We start from the raw sequence: 24,121 nt of genomic DNA, 5'->3' as shown, positions 1-24,121 counted from the left end.
TTAATCTGATAACCTAAGCCAAGGCCACATAAATTTAAAGCAGTATTTCACTAACATACTTCTAACATTTTTCATGGAGAACAATGTGACTCAAAATGTTCTTTGGTAACCAGTTATACATTTTCTTATGAATAATTAATGAACAGCAATGTTCCAAAGATTGAAAACTGACATTCTCATAGAGAACATTTTGTATTAACTAGTAGCTACAAAATACAGGCAGTATATTTATTCAGCAAGTTCACATTCCTACTTTCTTTGTCATAGTTTAACTCCTGTTTAACTGAGAAAATATGCATAGAAGGTAAAGTAAAATTTTCGTCCAAGTTTATACATTCGAGTTTATATATCCAATAAGTAAGCCTTACTTATTGTTTAGGAGAATTAAAATTGCAATATTGAGTAGAATCTTATATTTCTTTTAGCAAATATTAACAGTGGTTTCCGGCCAGAATTTTCACTATTCTAAAAGAAAATGAGTAATTTTATTTTAGGATTTAGTAACCCATCATATAGTCATAGCAGGATTATTGTTAATAACCTAAACTGGAATCAGCACAAATGGTCAATCATGGGCAAACATATTATAAATCACATAGAGCAATGCATTCCTGCAAAATCTAACTCCTGTGACACCCACATGGGTGAATCTCAGAAACACAATGTTAAGAAAAAGAAAACAGTCACACAAAAAAAATTGTGCCATATGATTCCACTCTGATAGTTTAAAAAATAGACAAAGCTGAAACATAGTGTTTAGGGATGCAAGCTTAGTGGTATAACTATAAAGAAAAGCGAGAAAATAATTACCATAAATGTTACAATACTAGTGGTTATTCTGGGGGAAGGGAGAGGGGACAGTAATAGGAGAAAGGTAAGGGAGAACTTCTAGGATCTTCGATTGTCCTATTTCTTGACTTGGCTGGTGAGTGTATGAACGTTCACTACGTGAGAAACCAGTGAGCTATGCATTTTCATTTTGTTCACTTTTAGTATGGCTAATATGGTTTAATATGGTTTTGTTAACTTAAAATTTTTTTTACAATAAAAAAGGTTATGTATGAGAGAAAATAGAACATAACCTTGTGCTAATTTCTGATATATTAAGTCTGATGCAAGGATATTCCTTGTCGTCAAAAACATTTTAAACTACAAAATACTATTCCTTTTCTTTTTTTAAAGAGTGTTATTTATCCTATTAAATCTGCTAACTAACCTTGGAGTATAATTCTCAAGGTTGTGTGTGTGTGTGTGTGTGTGTGTGTGAAAGAGAGAGAGAGAGTTGGTGGGGGAGGGAGATAGAGGCAAGAGGGAGTGGAAAAAGAATAAAGATTTGTACTGGTGGACTGAAGATTAATAGAAGTATTCTCCACAAATTATCTTTATATTGTTGTGTTGGGAAAAGGAAGGGAGCACAAGATAAGCTCAGTACTAGAAACAGAGACACCTTTATATTGTGATACTATCAGAAGGGACTTGTACATTCTAGCTGTTACCAATAATGGAATAAACTTCTCGCTATTATCAGTAATGGAATAAATTTCCAGTGCCCTAATTCTTTGGATTCCTGCCATCCATCTCATAATAGTTACCTCGGCCTTTCAGCTCTGCTAGAGTTACAAGGTGATGTATTTTAATAAGTCCTTTTACTCCCTTCTCTCAAAAAATTAATCTTTGCCAAGGATTGCCAAATTCCCCGCCCCCCACATAGTTTATTACAGATGTAGGTTGTAAAATGTCCTATCGTTGTATCTTTGGAAGGGCACAATAAAATTCCATCGGTTTAAGATAACACATCTGTGGTTCTCCTCAAGCAACTGTTGAGAGATTGAAGCACCTCTCCATGCTTAATATTCGGTGGGTGAAGCTACTGGATAATGGCATGCCAACAGAAACTGGCCTATTCTAGAGCTGTAAGATTGTCAAATACTTCTTAATCATAAGAGTTAGGGTTTTATACTGTAATATGTATAATTCCCTGAGATTTAAAATAAAACCCAAAAGCCATGAAAACTTAAATAAAATATGACTGAGTATTATTTCTAGCTGGCCTCCCTGCACTTCCTTAGTTGAAGGGAATAAAGTAGAAATAAAAGCCCTATTATTGAAAGGAGTTTGGAAAGTGAAGACAACTCTTTCTGATTCCATTCTTTGTATGCACAAAAAAAGAAAAGATAATGTGTTAGCTGTCAGCAGATGTCTGACACTTGAAGGAGAGTATCATTACAATGAAGGAGCTAACAATATCTCCAAAGGTCATCATGCAGGTATAAAAATGAGAAACATTTGTCCATTGACTATGGCAGTGACCTCCTCTTGAGCTTTAAGTCTAAAAACTTGGCAACTCAGAACTTTATTCAGTATTTTGGGTGTCAAATCCTCTGTGATATGCAAGTCAGAAGGTGTTATTATTTGCAAAATACCATCCCTTTTCAGAAGTTGAACTCACATTAAATGTCAAAAGACAGAAATGCTGAATTTAAACTGAAGTTTATTTTTATTATTTTTTTAAATTTTATTTTATTATGTTATGAGAAATGACATAAACAAAGATTTACGTTAAAGGAGAGTCATCATTGAAAGCTAACCATGGTGGTCATAGTATTTAAAGAGTTAGAATACCTGAAATCAAGCATTTTATAAAATCAAGAGTTTTCATCCATCGATATAAGGTTCTGACATTTAAAATGTGTTCCTTCCATTTTGTTCACAGGCTCACCTCGTAGCAGCTTTTGAAAAGAGTTTAGGGAATATGACTGGCCGACTGCAAAGTCTAACCATGACAGCAGAACAGAAGGTATGTCCAAGAATTGCCATGGGGGCTTGAAATAAGACAGCAAGTTGCATAGGATGTTTAAACAATGCATGAGATGCAGCTCCTTCAACATAATGTGGCATACTAAATTGGAAAATGACAAGATAATACTTTTTCTTTTCAGATTTTAATTTCTAAAGACATATGATTCAGATTAATCCATAGTAGGACACACACACACACACATACATACACACACACACAAAAGAAGTTCTATTCAGGCAGTCTATTATTTTACTCATGGTTGGACCTATTAAAAGAATACCAAATGTTAAGGAAGAGAAGCAGTTGTATAGGAGAAGAGTTAGAATATTCTAGGAACAACTTGTTATGCAGTTGACAAGAATTGCACTCTGACAAGAATTCTCACAAATGCATGGTCTGTAAGCCCAGATATAGACCATGGCTGTGAGCGGAGATACCCATGGAGAAAGTCTGGAGGAGATGCGAGGACTTTACAAAGCAAGGGGCTCACATTACAGCATCTGTGGGACAAGAGACTGAAACACTGATCCTGAGCTGAAGTTTAGAAATACAGAATGCTAAGTGAAGATTTGTGTCCTTTTGGAGTAATGGGGATTAGTTGGCATCTGGGGATGCTGTCTTTGAAAAGTCAAGTTAATTCATATCACAAACTTTAAAATAAACCTGAAAGGTTTTATGGAGGGGGAGAAGGAATTCTAAAAAGAAAGAAACAGAATTTAGTTCATGAGGCAAACATATCCAAAAGGTGCGTGTTGCCGAGAAAGAATCTGGACACTTTCCGTGGGATGACCAGTAACTTACCTCTCTGCCATTATTTTGGTGACCCAAACCTTAGTCCTTGGATGGGTGTTAGAGACAGATGAAGTCTCTAAAACTGTATGGAAACATTTGTAAAAACTGCATATGTGCATAAAATGAGCAGATATCCACAGTTTTCATCTAATTTCCAAAGAGATCCAAAATCTAAAAAGTTTTGGGTATTTTCAGAATCAGTGCCTATATCTGTCCTGAGAGATGGCTTCAGTTTTGTCTTCAATTCTGTAAAGTATGTCATTAGCTTTACAGAACTAGCATATGTTACCATTTGGTCAGTTTACCATTTTTTAAGTAAAAAAAAAAAAAAAAACCTGAATGAACAGACCAATTAAACTCAAGAGAAAATCAAATATTCCTGTAATAGCCTGGTGTAATTAGCAAACTGTATTTTATTTGCCCTTATCTTTCATTCTTCTATTTCAAAGATTTCCCCTGCTTATGAAAGAGAACACTATCCATCTCTGTCAGACCTGTTCTGAAAGGGAAGATGACAAACACCTTTTGAGCACAGGAATTTTATCTTTATCTTTTTTTAAGGGGGAGAGAGGCAGTCCAGTTTACCACTTCACTATGTAACCTAAGAGCTCAGCAAACAGGATGACGAGGTCTTTTAGGACAGCCAAGTGGGAAAGAATATGAATGTTGGAGCCCAGGAAGCTTGAGTATGAATCTCAGAGGACCTCTTCAGAGCTGTGGAATCTTCTTTTGCTGACCCTCACATTCATCATTTTAAAAGTCAGGTTTATAATAACTACCTTGTAGAATCACTCTGAGGAATAAGGAAGATGCAATATGAGGCCACATACAGTGGATAGTCAAAAAAATTGTTACCTTTCTTTACATTTCTCTCCTTTTTTCCCTTAAAAAAATATAGGATAAACCAAATTCATCATTGGCCATGTGCCAGGCATATTGCTTGAAATCATGGTTAGTACTTAAGTCTCACTATCTTTAAGAAATCAAAATTAATGTTTTTTACCATCCCATATTCACTTCTTTTATATTTATAAATAAAACTTCTCATAGAAATTGGAAACTATGCATTTGTTAATTTATAATGCCTATGAATAATGCCTGAATGTTTTTAAAAACATCTGCATAATACACAGAATTTTATAATTGTGTACACATTAACCATAAAGGAACATTGCCAAAATTATAAAATTTTCTCAGAAGATATGATGTCTGAAATTGCCTTGCCATTTTTAAACTGAAAATAAAGTGATTGCTTGTCTCATTGCAAGCCATATGCACAATGTTACTAAGTAGTTTATTTTATTAATCTGAGATTTATAACTTGCATATTTCCAAGGTGGCTTTGGGAATCATAAAACTAATTGCAATATGATATGGCACAATTCAATAACAGAATCTAGTGAAAACAAGTAGAGGAATGTATATAATAAGATGCCTGAGCCTATGTAATTTCTGCCACAAAGCACTGAATGGAATTGAATGTCAAGGAAGCTAAGGCACAAAGGGAGATTGCTTGGCATGTCTAGTTCTCATTTTCTGACCAGAAGAGCATAATTTAGATCGGAGAGACAAACTTTTTGGCACTGAATTCAAGGACAAATTTATTGTAACGTTTCTTAAATTGGGGTCATGGAAAAACAAAAGACAAAATCGCTGTTCAAATAGACATTTCTCTAAAAGCTGAGGGCATAACATTTAATCATATTTCAGTGAAGTCATTTCTTCAGGGAGCTGAGATAAAAGGGTGCATTGCTCTCTGGTGATCCAACAATCCTGGGAAAAAGATTAGTGCATATAGAGCAGAGGTTTTGAAACTGTTCTTGGAGTTCCAAGGCTCATTTGTCCATTTAATCATTCACCAAAGTTATATTGAATTTCTACTGTGTACAAGAGACTGCCCTAGCTACTGAGACTTCAGCAGTGAAATTATATATATATATATATATATATATATGTATATATATATATATAATTATATATACTACATATAATATATGTATGCATTATTTATATATACACACATGCTGTTTATATCCTAGTTTATAACTGGTTATAATATAAAATAGAGTTTATATTACAGTAAGTGACGGATTATGATAAAAATACAGGATTTCAGGTGAAGATAAGCACCACTGAAAATGTTAAGAGTGAGGATGTTGGGAGGCAAGGTGGGATGCTAACACATGAAGCAACAAAAGCCAAGGTGGTTTCATGTTCTTGGCTACATACTTAAGAAATGTAAATGAAACTAGGACTCAAATCCAAGTCTTTGGGCTTCTTCTAGCTTCAAAGTATGATTTTCAACAATCATATGGCATTAATAGTCTGAAAACTATATCAAAATATTAGTTTGATTTATAGACCAAGTCCATTTCCTTGAATAGTGTCTTAAAATATTACCTTGTTCCCAGATGCCATATCTAGAATCCTGGTTGTCTTGCCAGAACACTGCTTTTATACCCTTATAGCCTGGTGAGAAAGAAAGATGTATATGAATCACTCAGGAGGCAGAAAATTTGGGGTGCCATTGGAAATATAATAGTATAGTGTCCTGAGCGTACTCACAGGGGACCCCTGCATCTTCACTTAGGTTCCAGAGTAGGGGTGTCACGGGGAAGCCCCTTTGGGCTCTAGGAGGAAGATTAATTCCAGGAAAATGGGGGACTATGTGTCGTAGAAGAAAGGGCACCATGAGCGTGAAGAGCAAGGAGGGAAATTAAGGGAGACATTAAGGGAAAAAGAAGGGATGTGAAGAGAAATGTGGAACTAAGCCTAGAAAGATGTCTAAGGAATCTGATCCTTGAAAAACAAGGAGCCGTTCCAAGGCTTTTGACTCTAGACTAACATGATAAAAGTTAGTTAATGAAGATCAATCCAGCAGCATTTCCTGATCGTTTAACAGCATCCTCAGTATCCACTGGAATGCTACATGTTACATAATAGTAAGTCTATAGGTAGGAAAAATTAAGATAATTGTCATGAATGCTTGTTGGCTGGAGAGTGAAATTGTCTCTAGGTATTGCCCTATACCTAACCTAAGGCATTACAGATTGTGACAGTGACAGAGTCTGATCAAGAATTTTACCTGGATTTATGGTCCTTGTCCCTTTATTAGCACTTCTCCACCAAGATTCTTTGAGAGAATTAAGACTTAATTAGTGAGTAAATTTTTACTCACTAAAAATTTATCATTAGAGTCAGAAAATACGTGTACTAGGCTTTTAGAGCATAGGATAATTTGAATCCATGTTATTCATGGAATCAAGTTACTTGCACTGCTGGGATTAGGGGAACTTAGTGCATTTTGTTAGAATCAGGGCTGGTTGGGTTCTTTCAGCAGAAAAATTTACAAGATTTCAAGGCACACACATAATCGTGGGGAGTAGGACATGTTCAAATTAACAACAGCTAGACAGTGTAAGTTTAACTGAGTGTCAGTGTAAGGAAGCAAAAGCAGGTTTAGTGCAAATTTTTAAGAGTCTTACCTAGAAGGTCAAGTTGGTTGATGAGATTTATTGCCAAGCTTGTACGATTTTTAGCAAGGCCTGTGTCCAGGAGAAATTTGGAAAGAGGTCAGATGCAGTTAGGAAATTAGGTTGGAAAGGACACCAAGCAGGGCCAGTATTATGACAAAGTATTTGATCATCTCATTTTGAAGCATTCCAAGTCTGACCTTGATAACTTGTTTAGCTTCGGAGACATGTACAAAGCAGTTAGAAAAGATATTGACTCCATCCAGATTCTTTTAATGAGAAACTCTCATGGAAAACTGGAATCTTACATGATCAGCAGGTGTTTGGGGCATCATTATCTTGAATAGCTTACTATAGGTGAATGCAGTTTTAGTTTGGTTCCCACTTTCAAAAAGTGAGAAAATATCAACTAAGTATGATCTGATCATCTAGTCCCAAGATACTGCACAGAATCATTCTAGCCCCCATCTTCTGTTTGGTATATAATGAAGAGAATGGAAACTGGAAACTACTGAGTTAGAAGAGGCTTTCAATCCATATCTTGATGGCATATACATTTTCCAGGGTTTTTTCTGAAAGTTGAATAGTCTCAGACCTGAAGTATCTTCTATTTGGTCACCTTCAAAATAAAGAAACTAAATTAAAATATTTCAGAGTATCAAATGATTTTATATTTGGCTATTTCTAGAACTCGCTTCTAATTATATTTCTGATCCACACTCCCCACCATGGCCAAAGAAAAAGGAGGATTTCATAGTTGTACTTGGAAGCAGCATTGCAATTTCTAAGCATTATAGTCACCTTACAAAAATATAGCTTAAGGGATGCCTGGGTGGCACAGTCAGTTGAGGGTCTGACTCTTGCTTTTGGCTCAGGTCGTGATCTCAAGATCTTGATCTTGGGGTTGTGAGATCGAGCCCTGCCTCGGGCTTTGTGCTCCTCTTGGAGTCTGCTTAGGATTCTCTCTCCCTCTTTCTCTGCCCCTCCCATTTGGGCTCTCTCTCTCTAAAATAAATAAATAAATCTTTTTTTGAGAAAGAAAAATATAGTTTAAAAATAAATGTGAACCACCAACTGTAATTATGAAGGAGAAAAAAAGGAAGACTAGAAAAAAACTATTATAAAACAATTTCTATGTCTCAGCCAAGTTTTCATTTTAAAGTGCTTATATTAATCTTTATATACTTACTGCTGGAAAAGAGAGAAAGGGAAACCTGACTTTGTTGCCATCCAAAGGAAATGATTTCACTGATTTAGCCATATCCAGACTTTCTGTTTATAATGAATAATAAAGTCACTGATGTTTTTATATGGCACCAAAGGTGATCAAACACCCTCTTGTTAAAACATACATAGAATTGAAGCTTTACATAATTCTTTGATGGGGAGAAACACCTGTTTAACATAGACCAGAACATTTGAACAAAATCATCTCAACATTTACTGAGATCATAAATCTCAGTGAAAAGACAAAGTCTACAACAACTAAATAAGCTGAATGCATTAAATGATCTGGAAGTACAGAGAAGGGTCCTTTTTTTCTGAAAGGAAAGCTAAGAGGTTTCAAGCATATGGAGGCATTTCACCAGGGCCTTTAATAGTGAGAAAAATACTTAAAGCAAAGGGAGAAATCATATGGGAAGACTCAGTGAAAGGGATAGTTCTAGTTTGAGTGATGCGGAAGGTGGATCTCATTAACTGAAATAAGAAAGAAGGAAGGGATTTTTGCAGATATGAAGAGATACCTAGTTCAGGTTTGGATGGATTATCAGTGTCAAATTTAACTATCTTTTTAATTAAAGACACTGGAATGTTTTATAGGCCCTTGCTTATACTAATAAAGTTTTCCTGAAGAAATACTAATATAATTTGGCTAAACTAATTTTTTCATACACATGATTTTCTCAATTTACGTAATGAATGTATTTGTTACCTAGTTATTCTTCCTTTGGGTCTATTGTGCCATACTGAATAACAACTAACCTGTTAATATCTGTTGTTTTTTTAAAAGATACTTAATTTTAGGGGCACCTGGGTGGCTCAGTTGATTGAGCGTCTGCCTTCAGCTCAGGTCATGATCCCCAGGGTCCTGGGATTGAGCCCCACATCGAGCTCCCTGCTCAGTGGGGAGTCTGCTTCTCCTGCTCCCTCTGCCCTTCCCCCCCAACTTGTGCCCTCTCTCTCAATAAATAATCTTTAAAAAAAAGACACTTAATTTTAGAAGTAATCATTCTTCTATCTCATATTAAATGCAGTTTTCTGAAAAAACAATATTCCCTGAGCATTCCACTTCTAATCTCTCTAAAAACAGTTTTGAGAAGAGACTTCTCTAGAAAATATTAAAGTTTAGACATTGGAATAAGTCAGCTTACTCATAAAATTAAGCTGTATTTTTTAGACCTTTGTATGAGATCTCATTTCCATTTTTCTTCTTTCAACCTAAGGCCACATATTTCAGCAAATTTTTTAATCCACAGTATAAGCACAATTGATTTTAAAGTCAAGGATGAAAATCTGATTTTAATTAAAATTTAATGTGTATTCCAGTTTATATGTTGTAAAATTACTATTTAAATTATATGATTCATTAAGTATGCACTATAGAGCTCCTTTTGTAAATAGTTTTCTGGTAAAGGCAGAATGAATTTCAGTAAACATTTTATCTATTGGGAGATTTATTTTAAATGAAAAATACATTAAATTTTGGAAAACTTATCTATTACTAATTGAGCAAGGGACAAAATTATAGACAGAACTTGGAGAGACTGAGAAATTATGATGAATTGGATCTGAATTTTGTATTATGGCAGTGGAAATTTTCCACAAACATGTTATTTTTCCTTCATGATAAATATATGCAAATTAAATTACAGTCAAATATTTGAAGATCCAGCTGTGAATCTAGGAGGTTGCTACAGATTGTTCATTATGAGATTCTTTGACGTATAAACTATTAGAAGTCTGTAAGAGGGTTTATTATTTTTTTTAAATATCTGTCATCTATTAGATATATGTCAGATATCCAATGAAAATAGTTATAAAGTTGGTTATCATTTCAATTAGCATTGCCTGTTTTTTTGTTTTTTGGTTCTTTTGGGTTTTCTTTAAGGGTCTAAGGTTAGAATAGTCTCTGGACGTTCTTATATCTGAAGCTATTTCCTCCAAAGGTGATTGTCCTGATCTTACCTGTTTAATATATTCTGGGAGATGGAGAGTAGGAATAAACTATTTACTATGGAGTGAAGAACCTGAGCCTGATTCTTTGGATTGCTGCCAAAGATGATAGAGAAAATGATCAATGACAATTACATTCCCTAGGAATTCTCCCTCTAAGAGGCTGACAAGAATTCTAATTTTTAGAGTTGCCGACACTGCCAGGAATTCTGGATGCCCCTTGTTTTTGAGCTCCTGAGGGAAATACTGCCCATGCTGAAACAATACTCTACTTCTTTTTTGGAGAAGCACATATATCCTATCTTCTTCATTCTTCCTCATAGTCATTTCTGATAAAAAAATTTATCAGAATTTTTTTTCTGATAAAATCATTTATATGTTCATTGGGACACATCTTAAAGTTACTGTGAGTTCAATAAGAAAATAGATGTTTCATAACAATTTGATGTGTAAGCTACCTTTTTTTTTTGAAAAATCATTTATATGTTCATTGGGACACATCTTAAAGTTACTGTGATTTCAATAAGAAAATAGATGTTTCATAACAATTTGATGTGTAAGCTACCTTTTTTTTCTGATAAATTAGTATTATTTAAGGACTGTAGATTGCATGTATTTCTATTCAATTAAAAAAAAATTCCTGTGTTGCTTTGGCTTGGTAAAATTGGGTCTCCATACTAGGAAACTTATCGGATGAAAAGTATCAGAATCTAAGATGACCTTGATTTGCCCAGCAGAATTTAATAAGATGACATGTAGTAGGAGTGAGGTAGGGATGAGTTCCTGCTTTTATACTTGAATATAAAGAATCGGTTCCCCAAGTGCAAAATAAAGGAGACAAAATATGCAGTCATTTCATTCAATAAGAACTCAGGGTTTCCGGCTGACAATAAATGCGATGTGGGGCACCAGTACAATTCTGCTAGCTAACTCTGTGATCTAATCATGGTGGTATTAGTAAGTGTGGTATAAAATGCACACTGTGATATCTTGCTTTATTTTGCACTGGTGAGCTTTAGGTGCCACCCTTTGAAAGGAATAAAGACTATTCAGATCCCATTAATAAGAGAATAACCGAGACATTTTTCTAAAATTCTCCTTTACATTTAGGTAAATAAGAAGTTGTTAGATATGACTTGACAAGGTCAGTCAGGCATTCAAATCTCCCAGGACATTCGCACTACATAAAATGAAACCCATGTGATTGTGAATTATGAACAAGGACATTTCACTTTTCTCTCTAGGTACTAAAACTTCTAAATTCTGTTTGTTTCACAGGAGTCTGAACTGATAGAACTAAGAGAAACCATTGAAATGCTGAAGGCCCAGAACTCTGCTGCCCAGGCAGCTATTCAGGGAGCGCTGAATGGTCCAGACCACCCTCCCAAAGGTATATTGAGAACTATTGCCATTTTTCATCCAATATAATAAGTACCAATTTTATCTTATTTTTTAGAGAGAGGCTGCTTTTACTTGGTGGCACTACCTTTTATAATGGATAACTTGGCCTTAATGCAGTTAGAATCCCAGAATTTAAGAACAGTAGCTTTCCTTATCAATATTTTTTTAATTAACCTTAAGGAATTTTTTTCTATAGTCGTACACACGTTTTTCTCCATTTGATTTGGTGTAAGTGGGGATGTTGGGGAGGTTACTTAATACATTCACATCTGACTTCAAGCAAAACACACCCTGTAAAGAGTATGAAAATCTAGATCTGTAAACAAAATAATTGATATGGTAAAATACCAAGTAGTAGGTATGGGGAAGAGCTCATTCTGGGTGGAGGCAGTAAAAAAGGTACACTTCTTACAGAAATGTTAAAAATAGTAAGAAAAAATGACTAAAAGTCTGCTTTTCATTATTACTATGCTTCATCGGTTCTAAACAATAATAAAATAATCTTATTTGCCACCACACCCTCCTTAGCTTCCCACTGAAGAAATGCTTTGTATTCATGTCATCTTTTTTTCTTTGCATGGGTTCTACTTACTCATGTCCTAACTCTTTTCAACAGCATTCAATATGCTCAACTCCTCACCAGTTTAAAAAAAAAAAAAAATGCTTTTCTAAATCCTGAATGCCCTATCATGTACTTTCCCATTCCCTGGTGAATCCTGGGAACATTTTATAGAATCTTTTTAATGTCTCCAGCAGCCAATCACACTTCGAACCTCTGGAGGGTGGTTTCTCTTACCATCAAACCAGAACTGTTCTCTCCAGGATCCATAATGACTTTCTGGACACAAAATCCAGTACAACACTAAAAATTCATATTGTATTTGACTTGTAAATAGCATTTGATACTGATGTCCTTCCATTCTACCTGACACATTCATTTCTTCTACTGTTTGTAACATTCTCATTCTTAGTTTTTCTCCTGCTCCTTTGAAATCTGTTTCAAAGTTTCTTTTGCAAGTTCACTCATTTGTATCCATTTGTTAAATGTTAGTATTTCTTAGAACCCAGTCCTCAACTCACTTCCTTTATGATTTGGTACTTTGTGATTCTCTTCATCCTATCTAAAAGTCTGTACAAACTCACCTAATCCTCTAGCTATATTTAACATTTATGTGTTGATAGCTGTCAAATATATCTCTCCAAGCCCGGCTCATCTCTTGAGTTACAGATCTATAAATCTAGCTGCCCCAGAGAGAGAGCTCCATTTGGTTATCTTTAGATGGCTGTTTGTCATGCTAAATTCAACATCTCCAAATTTGAACTTGTCATCTTCCCTCTTAGCCTGCTTTGCCTTCAGTATTCCTTGCCTCAGTAAATGGCACCATCATCCTCCCATATAGCCATAAATCTAGATGTCATTCATAAATCCTCTTCTCCTCATTCATTAAATCACCAAGTTCTGTTGATTCCAGCTGTTAAATATCTCTTGGATCTGTTCCCTTTTCTCTCATCCTGCTATCACCATCCCTCATCTCTCCCCTGAACTATGACCAAAAACTCCTAAATCCTTCCTGCCTTTAATCTTATACCACTTTATAAGTGGTTCTTCACACTGAAACCAAAGCAATTGTCAACAACAGGTATCCCATTGCCTTTAGGATGAAATACAAACTTAACTTGACATAATCTCTCTTCCCCAGCTTTGTTCATTCCGCAAATATTTATTGACTGCCACTTATTAGCTAGACACTGCTCTAGACCTTATTCTCTGCTTTTTTGTCACATTGTATATTTCAGCTACCCCAAATTTCTTCCAATTTTCTGAAAGTTCTTTATATGTTCTGGTTATATCTACTTAAAATTTTCTGCCTTGTTTGTTCAGCATAAAAACTTTTTGAGACCTTATAAGAGTTGGCCTAAATATGTCTCCTTGACCCTTAAGCTGGATGAGGTCCCCTTGTGATATCTTTCTGGAAATAACTGTACTTCTATCCAAATGTGTAGTATACTTTGGTGCCTTAATTTATTTAAGGCCTGCCTTTTCTGATCAATGGTAGGGTGGTTTGTTTTTTCAATCCACGTGGCTATGATGATGCCTTACACACCAAAAGGACTTATTTGAATTTTGATTTAAAAAAATGTAATTTTTAAATACTTGAATTTATTATATAAAGTGAGATATACTTAAATTGAAGGAAAAACTAGTTCCCTAGGAGCTACTTCTGTTAAAAATTTAGCAACTTTCCATGTGGGAGAGTTGATTTATATGCCACATGGAAAATTACTGCATATTTAAAGCTTATCTTAGAGCTATAATAAAGCAGCTTATGTTCTAAATCTTCATGTCGTAAATAGGTCCAGAAGGGATTTTAAAAGGCTTAATCCTTTCTTTAACACAGTACAAGTCACTCAAGTAAAACTTTCTGGACGGATTCTTTTTATCATAGGCAACAGGTAGCCTAATATACCTACTGGAACTGAAAAAAAGGAACTCCTCTGCTCAGAAATGTGGGAGGGATACATAAAATGAGCAAAAGGATATAATCTTTGTTTCCATTAAGCTTTTAGTCTTGTGAGAAAGCAGGAAATAAATAATTGTTGTGATCGTTGGTGTAGCTGAATATGTATGCCAAAATAGTTATAAGATATAAAATGGACAAGAATAGATGGCATAGAAAGCAAGGGTCAGGGAACCTCATAGAGGTTCATGGTCAGGAAATGCCTTTCCCAGATAACAGCATTTAAGGGGAGCTCCAAGGAATAATGATCAACTCATCTGGTAAATATTGAGAGAGGAATATTCTAGAAGAGTCTTGAGATAGAAAATGGACTAGTGCCCTTATGGAACTGATACAATGAGCAAAGGTACAACACGTAGAACCAGGTTAGAGAGGTAAGTACTGACCAGATTACTGAGAGACTTTTAGGCCCTATTTAAGAGCTGAAATGTTTTCTTTCTTTTTAAAATGAGAACCTATTGAAGAATCCTAAGTAAGGCAGTGATGATGTTTTCCTTTTAAAGAGAATTCTCTAGCTACTGTCTATTGAATGGTTTGAAGGTGAGTAAGTTGGACAGCTATTCTTGCTGTCAAGCTGGTAAGAGAGTCATAGCTTGAACTGGGGCAGTGCTGGTATGAAGGGTAAGAAGAGGAAACGAATGGATGAACAAACACATAACTGAAAAACAGACTTCTAAAATAAGCTTCTCCATTCACTTGTACTGTTGATATCCATTTGGTCAACCATTCTTTACTAAGCTCTATCATGCCACATGTACTGAATCAAATACTTACAAGCACTAGAAAGGAATTGTTAGAGATGAGTAAAATGCATTCCTTTCATTCCATGATATTATTGAGATCATTCCTTTGCTAATCTTTGTTGGTAAATGCCATCATAATTGAAGGTAGATAATACCTCTAAGGACTACTTTTGATTTATGATTATAAGAACATAGCCATCTCCTTAAATTTTGAGGGTTAATCAAAGTCAAATGCAATTTATTAATTCTGGATATAATAAAAACTCTGGAGTACTTTAACACAGTACAATTGCTTCATTTGTGAAAGTCGATTACTAGGGAAAAACCTAACAAATAATATATCTTGATCACAAAAGCTTGTAGCCAACCGCAGCAGAAATTTAACACACAAATAAATACCAACGTATTCTTCTTTTCTTTATTCATATAACTTCCATATTCGTTGATTAAGGGATACTATGCTCCTTTGTCAAAGTTCAATCAAAATAGCACACATAAATAAATGCCTTGATTTAAGTTTTGACATTGGTAATATTTTGGGCAATATTTTGGGCATATAAATACAATAAATATTCTCATCATTATTTTTTAAAGTACTTTTAAGAGCCAAAATCTATGGATTCTGAAAAATAGTTTTATTTTTTCCCTCCTATAAAATTTGTCAGCATACTTATTATCTTAATGGAAAAATTAAGGTACTTACTGCTACGTATGTATGACTATAAGGTTAGAGATATGTATACATGTATTACATACCCACACATATAGTCACTTATTATATTTGAAAGTAACAGTTATAGTTTCATTGTCATGGGGTGTTGTAATATTAAATAAATCAGTCAACTGGAAGACTTTGATTTTATACTCTTGTTTCTATGGAAACTTTTTGAAAGCTATATAGTAATTTCTGACATCTTAGAAGTTCCACTGAAATTTTGTACTTGGCAAACCTTAATTGATGCCAATTAAATAAGGTAATAGGTTTGGCCTTAAAGCAGATTTAACCTTAAAAACAATTTTATAAGTTCTTAGTGTCTCCACTAGCAATTTCAGTTCACCGTACGTAGATAAAATTTCAATTTCAACAACTTATAAATCTTATAAGCTGACTGTATGGAGTAAGTGGGTATCTTCAAAACGTGATTAAATATCAAATGTTTTTTTTTTTTCAAATTACCTGGTGTAACTAAAGCAGCACTACATGCTTTTGAGAAGTATGGCAAACCTGTATCCCATGGCAGCACAACAGACGTTAGAATCTGTGTAGGTGTCAGATTGGCTCTTCTGCGTTTCCGCTTTGTGACTCTGATGAAATTACTTTTAGTAATTAAACTTACTTCAGCACCTTGCTTTAAGAATGAAATTAGATAAGGGGCACCTGGGCGGCTCAGTCGGGTTAAGTATCTGACTTCGGCTCGGGTCATGATCTCAGGGTCCTGGGATTGAGCCCCGTGTCGGGCTCCCTGCTCAGTGGGGAGTCTGCTTCTCCCTCTCCCTCTGCTGCTCCTCCTGCTTGTGCTCTCTCTCAAATAAGTAAGTAAATTCTTTAAAAGAAAAAAAAAAGAATGAAATTAGGTAATCACAGGGCAGAGTAAACACATAGTAAAAGCTAGCTTTATTATTACGTGTTATTATTATTACTGTCATTACTATTCCAAGTCATGGGTGGGATTATGATGGAAGAATTGCACTGTCTTAAATATGTTTTCTGTTTAGTTTACACATGCAGTCTATGCAGTTTCTCTCTTGAGCACCTTTCCCTCACTGGCTCTTTGACCTTGGTCAAGTTACTTCTTTGTACTTCAATTTCGTCATCTGTGAATTGAATTGCTTAGATAACTTCCAAGGTTTGTTTTGGCTCTATCATTGTATGATTCTATGAAATGGAAAATTAATATATTTAGCTTCGGTAGCTTTATTCAAAGCACTAATAATAAAAAGACACAATTAATTCTCATGCTATTATGAGTTTCCATTTACTCCACGGAAGTAATCATTTGGAATAAATCACTTCGGAAAATCTGCCTGATCCAGGTATTCAGTAGAAATCACTAGCATAGCGTTTCATTTTTGGATGAAACTCAGAACTCATTAAACCACCAGAGCTACAAACTTATATGAGATACCCAGTGAATCTTAATGCCGATAACCCAGTTAATTAAAGCAAATAAGGTGGTACTTTATTAAACTTATAAAACCAAAACTGCACTGAAATGATCTGTACAAAGCCATGTTGACTTTTATCAGCAGACTTCCTCTCCGAAAGCCTAAAAGTCTTATTCGTTCACAGTGAAAGTCTTTAGGAGGTAACGTGCTGCTCTCTGTCTGTTGCTAGATCTCCGCATCAGAAGACAGCATTCCTCTGAAAGTGTTTCTAGTATCAACAGTGCCACAAGCCATTCCAGCATTGGTAGTGGTAATGATGCTGACTCCAAGAAAAAGAAAAAGAAAAACTGGGTAAGCCCTGGTCATTCATCTCATTCGAAAGCTTATTAGTGCACAATGAGTCAGGTTTTTTTTTTTTTTTTTTCCCCTTTGGAGCTTTAGAAATCTGTAGCAGTTTACGAAGAGTCTCCTTCAAGTGACTGGCCCCTGGAATGCTGTACTCATCACCAAAATTAGGGTGGCATGGTGCTGAGGAGTGTATGTTTTAGTCAGGACTAGTCTTGGGTTTGAATCCCAACTCTGCCACTTACTACTTGCACCATTTAGGCAGGCTACTTCACTTTTTGAGGGGGCCTACGTTTTCTCATCTACAAAAATAGGATAATTAATACCGACTTTATAAAGTCATTGTAAGGAAAAATAAGATGACATCTGTTACTAAATGACAAGGCAGAAGTTTACTGTGGGAATGAGGAAGAAGAAAAGATGGTGGTGTGGTGGTGATACTGAGGGTGGGCATGGAGGAAGAGGAGAAGAAATGAATTGTAAAAAAAGGACAGAAGAAACCTTGAAAGCCTCCCCACCTCTCACTTCAACAGGGCATAGTGTGAATAAAGCTTCACCTCCTCAGAAATCAACCACATTAGGGTCTGCTTTCTTTCTTTTTTTTTTTTTTAAAGAGAATATAGCAGAAATACAGAGATGCACTTTCACAGAACAGTGCTTTACATTTGCTAGATATAGAATTTAATGATATTAAGCAATTGCTCAAAAAAAACTGAAGGGAAGATGCTATCACAACAAAATGTTTAAAAACCATGCAGTAAAGGATTTCTTTTAATACCATGAACCAAAGGTAGTTTTTTTAAATAAGTACAACTACTGATGAAATCCAGAACATAACTATCAGAGGATTTTGCTGGAGTGCCTACTATAAATAATGAAAGAAATATCTCTTTTGTTTTAAAAAAATGTTTATACAGGTAATATTTTAAAATACTGATCAGCCTTCATTCCCTTGATTTGTAATTCCACACTCTTTCATGTTTCTGCAAGGTGAACTCTAGAGGAAGTGAGGTGAATATAAACCGTGGACAATTTGGCATGCATCTATAAAAAATACCCTACCTTGGCATGAATGCTATTCATTTTGGCAGTAGGCTTTTTATACCTTTTAAAAACAGATTACCTTGTATGTCTTTTCTTTGTGTCTTTTCATTTTAATCTCAAATTTTAAAGAGAAGAGGTCAAAACCACTTTCTGAATAGAACTGTAGGGGATACCAATTCTGGTTTTGAATAGTACGGGAATTGAAAATTTGAATAGAAAATCACAATTAATGAAGTGTTAGGTGAATTTGATTTCATTTTGCTTTTTAAGTTTATACTGTCAGCAGGACATGACTTGATTGTAGCGCTAAAGTGGCCATTTAAAACAAATTGCCTTGAAGAGAGAAGCATTGGGAGTGGAGATCCCTTCAAGGTACTTAGTTTTAAATGAGTGCTCTGACAGCCATGCCCTTGACCCTGCACTATTTCAAAGCCTTCCGTGTTTGCGCTGCGCTGGATTAATATAAGAATAAAACAAAACACAAAACGCGGTATCATTTTTTTCTAGAGATACCGTGCTGCACCTGTTAATACTCTGCTTGTACATACTGACCCCAGGCAGTGGCTAGGATGGCATCTGCAAACTAACGCCCCAAAGCCAAATTCTCCAAATGCAAATAGACACGAAAGGTAATTTCTGTCCTCTTTTCAGCTGAGAAGCTCATTCAAACAAGCCTTTGGGAAGAAAAAGTCCACCAAGCCTCCTTCCTCACATTCGGACATCGAAGAGCTTACTGACTCATCCCTCCCAGCGTCACCGAAAGTGCCCCATACTGCGGGGGACTGCGGGGCCACATCCATGAAGCCCTCACAGTCGGCCTCAGCGTAAGTCACTCCCTCTGCAGGATGCTGAAGTCTTTTTAAAAAACACCTCCAGGCCAAGCCCCTGTTTGTGATGTAAACGCAGTCGGGTTGTGCCTTCACAGCGGCGACACCATCTGTGCCGGTCGTTTTCCAGTCTTCCCTGGAACTATGGACAGCCCTCGTTTCTCCTTCCCATTTCACATGTTAGAATTTGAGTGCCTTGTGATCTCACTCTCCACTCTTCTGAGTCATCAGTCTCACTTCTTTTCACTGGCATTGGCCCATGTCTCTGTCTCACTGTGCATTCAATGCAGGTCACCCCTTGTCTGGCCACCAAAGAAACGGCAAAATGGCCCTGTGATCTACAAACATAGATCCCGGTAAAATGGCATGTGATGCATGCAACTTGCCAAGTTCCTGGTTCTAACCTCAGCAGCATTTGCCTTTGCTCTTTCTAAAATCACTCGCATGCATTTCAATGATAAAAACCTCCTCTGTCTCTGGTTTTGAAGTCCAGCTTGTTTTCCTAAAACCAAGCTGTAATCCATTTGCCTTTAATTCCACTAGATAACCTAGCATAGCATTTTTATAGTAGCTCACCATTTGATGTTACAAGAATGAATGAAACCTTGAGAACGTATAACATGTACTCTGATGAGGTGATTCTCTGTTTTATATACTATTTAAAATCAAATTTCCTTGTATGCCCATGACAATGACTAGTATAGAACTGTCACGTAGGACAGAGCCACAATAGGACCATTTAAGACACTTGGGTATCCCCGATAATTTCACCACTTATATAGGAAGGAGGAACCTAGCACTATCATTTTGTAACCAACAACATAGCCCTCACATTTTAAATGGAAGAGGTACTAGTTAATAAAAAGCAAGTTCTTGCATTGTATTTCCTGCAAAACTGCCCACAAAATAACAATAACAAAATAATAAGGAAGTAACGTATATGACCTTCAAGCAGCCCTCGACTAGCCCTCTTGCATGGGTTGAAACCTGTGATTTAGCTTCATTAGCTTTGATCTCCTAAATCAGCTGAGCCTACAGGAGAATTCTATAACACTCATCCATTATTTAAATGTCCAAAACTAATCTCCCTGATTTATTTCCTACAATATTTGTATTGGATTTTCATGGTAACTTGAAGACAGTGTTGTGGCAAATAATGTTATACTTTGCACAGTTTTGCAAAAAAAAAGAAATCAGTGTTTTAAGAACATCATAACTGCTTTTAAAAAAAAGAATATTTCATAAGTTGCAAATAGAGATTTAGGTCCCTTGAAAAATGGCGGAATGAGATGGTGTAATGCTATGCAGCCCCATGAATATCAGCCACAAGGGTATTTTGAAGATTACTTAGTATTGAGTAATAATGGATTGTTTTTAAACTTCAGAAAAATGGGAAGAAAGGATTAAAGGAAAAAGACAGCTCCTGTTTTCAGTTTTGAACCTGTGAATGTATTACTGTTTGTAAAACTCTTTTTCCTTCTCTTTAGGTTTTGCCAGCAGCAAAGAATTTCTGTAGCTGCTGGATAATATTGCAGTTCAGCCTTAAAAGAAGCATTGGTTTTCCTGATGCTCTGGCTTCCCTCCCGACAACTGATTTTGTGTTTGGTTCCCTCTTCAGGATCTGTGAATGCACGGAGGCTGAGGCAGAGATAATTCTGCAGCTGAAGAGTGAGCTCAGAGAAAAGGAATTAAAATTAACAGATATTCGACTGGAAGCCCTCAGCTCTGCTCATCATCTTGACCAGATCCGGGAAGCTATGAATCGGATGCAGGTCAGTGCTGACGCACCTTCCAAAGTGGAAGGAGCAAAGAGGAGAGATGATAAATACTATTTCGTTGCCACTCTTGGTTATTATAAAAACAAATCTACCTTTTAAACCGACCGTGGAAACACACTCTGTTTATTCAATATTTGCACCTCATTTCCTAACACTGAACGGAGAGTTTTGTCAAAGCCAGGCTTGGAAGTGAGAGTACTGACTGGCCAGTCACACTCAAGGGCCATTCAAGACACTCATACCAGTGATTGGATTCACTTGAGAGCTGAGCTTGTCGAGAAACTACTACAAACCTTGTGTCTTCACTTTCCCATGATTTATCTTTGTGTTGGCTTTTCTCCCTTCTTTTGAAATCTGACTTTCAGTTGCCTTTACCTATTTTCTATTGAGGAAAAAAAAAGTAATGAGGAAACTACAGAAATTTAACACAAGCTTTCTAAATATGAAAGTAAAAGTGATGTAGAATGCCATCTGTAAAAGTAAAGCTTTTGTATTTTGGGGAAGTATCTGAAGGCTAATTTCAGAACCAGTCTGTGCCCAGACTGAATTTTCGTTTTATTATTGTAAACCTGTAATCCCTGGGTACCGCAGAGGACTGAAACAAGAAAAGCTCATTGCTGAGCAGATTTATCTGCTACTATGAATATTCACCAAAAGGTCTTTGTGGTTTTTATGAGCCTAGTGCCCTCAATTTGAAGGAACAGAAACTTTTTCAGATGTTAGCTGGGGTTTTGAAGTAATTTTAAATCATCGTATTTGTATTGTTTCTGACTCTGGTTTTCAACTCTTCATGAGTTCAGAGTATTACAAATGGCATTATTTACCTGTAAGATTTTAACAGTATGTTTAAAATGAGAAATTTTGGGAGATGCCTGGGTGGCTCAGTCAGTTAAGCATCTGCCTTCAGCTCAGGTCATGTTCTCAGGGTCCTGGGATGGAGTCCTGCATCCGGCTCCTTGCTCAGTGGGGAGCCTGCTTCTCCCTCTGCCTGCCGCTTCCCCTGTTTGTGCTCTCTCTCTCTCTGTCAAATAAATAAATAAAATCTTTTAAAACAATAAGGTGAGAAATTTTATGAATGCTTTAAATATTATTATTCTTGATTCAAATGGGACCAAGTCCTGGAAGACTCCTCAAATATATGGTATATTCAAAAAATACCTAAACAAATTCTAATGGTTAGTGCATCTATATTTGTGAATACATGAGTATACGTATGTAAGAATGAGAGTAAGTTAACTTTCCTTCTGTGGAGAAAATCCTGTTTTCGTAATTTATATTTGTTTACTTAACATATCACCACATGCTTTATTTAATAAACTAAATCATCAACTCTGATAAAAGCGTTGGTACCATTTTTCTCACTCAAACTAGCTGGATTTTTTTTTTCTTTCATGTTTCCCATCCTCACAACAGAACGAAATAGAAATACTGAAGGCAGAAAATGACCGGTTGAAGGCAGAAACTGGTAACACGGCTAAGCCTGCTCGTCCACCGTCAGAATCCTCAAGTAGCACATCCTCCTCATCTTCACGGCAGTCGTTAGGACTTTCCCTAAACAATCTGAACATCACAGAGTCTGTTACCTCAGGTAATTTTGTGCACATACCTGCCTGAATCAAATCATGCCTGTGGCTTAGTGGGGGGGGGGGGGGGGCTGGAATTTGGGGAATGTCACCCACCCCTGTTCTCACCTTACCCTTGGAAAAATGTTAGCCCTCTTAGTTCTCGGAAATAGCCCCATTCTTCTTTTAAAAATTTCTTCTACTTTGTTATAACTTTAAAAGAACATTCTCTGTGAAAGAGTGAAAGACTTAAGAGACAATGGTTTTCGTGTCATTTAAAAAAATTACTTGTGCTTGAGAAGTACTTTCTTAATGATTACAAACACAATAAGGAAATGTTCTCAGTGGTGATCATTAGTACTTATAAATATAATACTAGTAATCCCATGCAATTTTATAGTATTTTAAGGGTACAAAGCCCATTTACGAGTGTATCAGGACCTCTCCGTAAATTTGACCAGATGATCTTGCATGATGTTGCCCAGAGAGAACATAATGCTACTACATCACCCAGGGCACAGTTCTATTAAATTTCCAACAAATGAAAAGAACTCACTGGATTCTGTTGTGTTCAGGGGTACTAATGATGGGACCGGGGTACAGTTTTATTTCATTGCAAATAGAATCATCTGACATAATGTTGTCTTAATGTGATAAAACTCTTCAGTTATAAAGTGTAACTGCTCCTATGGCAGTGAATCATTTTATGTATAGAAGATTTAGTTTAGGAGAGATTTACATGAAGATCTGTGGTAATTGCAAAGCATAGCCACCAGATGACGCTTGGAAACCAATGATATACATGTTCCTGGGTAACTGTAGATTCCATTATACAACTATATAGTTCTTCCCGGCTTGCCTTAAATTACACTAAAATAGAGAAGAAGAAAATGAAGAGGAGAAACAGAGACCCAGCATGCTGTTACTGATTAAATTGTTAATAAATTGCATCTCTTCTAGAAAGTCAGAATTTTAACAATTCTATTGTTATATCTGCCCTTCATAATGTAAAATGAATGGCTCAAATGTATAACTGGGCTTTCTTCTTAGAAAAGACAAGTGGGAACTAAAAGACAAGTAGGAACTCCCTGAAATTCAGGAAAACACTGTCTGTAACATTTGGCAGGTATTGGGGAAAGGAAATGAATTCTGAGAATAAGCATCAAGTAAAACGAGTATTAGTAGCCAAGAAGAAACAGAGAGATGTCATAATTAAATGAACTTATAATAAATCAAACAGTAAATTAGAGCTATGGGACTACGATAGTAACTTGAATGTGTAAATTGTAAGGTGTTATCACCCAAATTCTTCAAAAGATGCTAAAAAAGAAAAAACAAAACCTTTAAATTCTGGGAGCTCTGAGCAATTCCTATATGTTGGCTTGTTAGTGATGGGGCTTGTTGGTGATGAACCTAATAGGGAAGTGAAGCAGGGTCCATAGCCAAAGGCAGTCAGTAACTCTCTTGTCCTGGGTTGACTCCTAAGGAAAGTCATAGGCTTGTACCTCACAGGATGGCGTCATGGCAGGATTTCACTGCTTGTTACATGATTTTATC

At 35.9% G+C, this 24,121-nt stretch overlaps 1 protein-coding gene across 7 annotated transcripts in view; it reads left to right on the top strand.

Moving 5' to 3' along the window:
• The window catches only part of NAV3 (neuron navigator 3), an 803,480-nt gene that overhangs the window by 746,455 nt on the left and 32,904 nt on the right, over positions 1–24,121 (top strand). For 6 of the 7 annotated variants that reach the window (XM_064590847.1, XM_054506909.2, XM_054506908.2 and 3 more), the window contains 7 exons: positions 2,714–2,797; positions 11,518–11,629; positions 17,238–17,359; positions 18,344–18,364; positions 19,049–19,221; positions 20,843–20,996; positions 22,416–22,590. In XM_064590847.1, the coding sequence (XP_064446917.1) occupies positions 2,714–2,797; positions 11,518–11,629; positions 17,238–17,359; positions 18,344–18,364; positions 19,049–19,221; positions 20,843–20,996; positions 22,416–22,590 (841 nt within the window). The remainder of the gene's footprint in view (positions 1–2,713; positions 2,798–11,517; positions 11,630–17,237; positions 17,360–18,343; positions 18,365–19,048; positions 19,222–20,842; positions 20,997–22,415; positions 22,591–24,121) is intronic. The other variant, XM_045872918.3, reaches the window with a different exon arrangement.

This window comes from Mirounga angustirostris, unplaced genomic scaffold (genome assembly GCF_029215605.1).
Source record: "Mirounga angustirostris isolate CCGP_5_RB_7025 unplaced genomic scaffold, mMirAng1.0.hap1 SCAF_5, whole genome shotgun sequence".
Classification (NCBI taxonomy): Eukaryota; Metazoa; Chordata; class Mammalia; order Carnivora; family Phocidae; genus Mirounga; species Mirounga angustirostris.
Note: the sequence above shows the minus strand (reverse complement) of the source record. Positions and strands in the feature narration are given on the sequence as shown.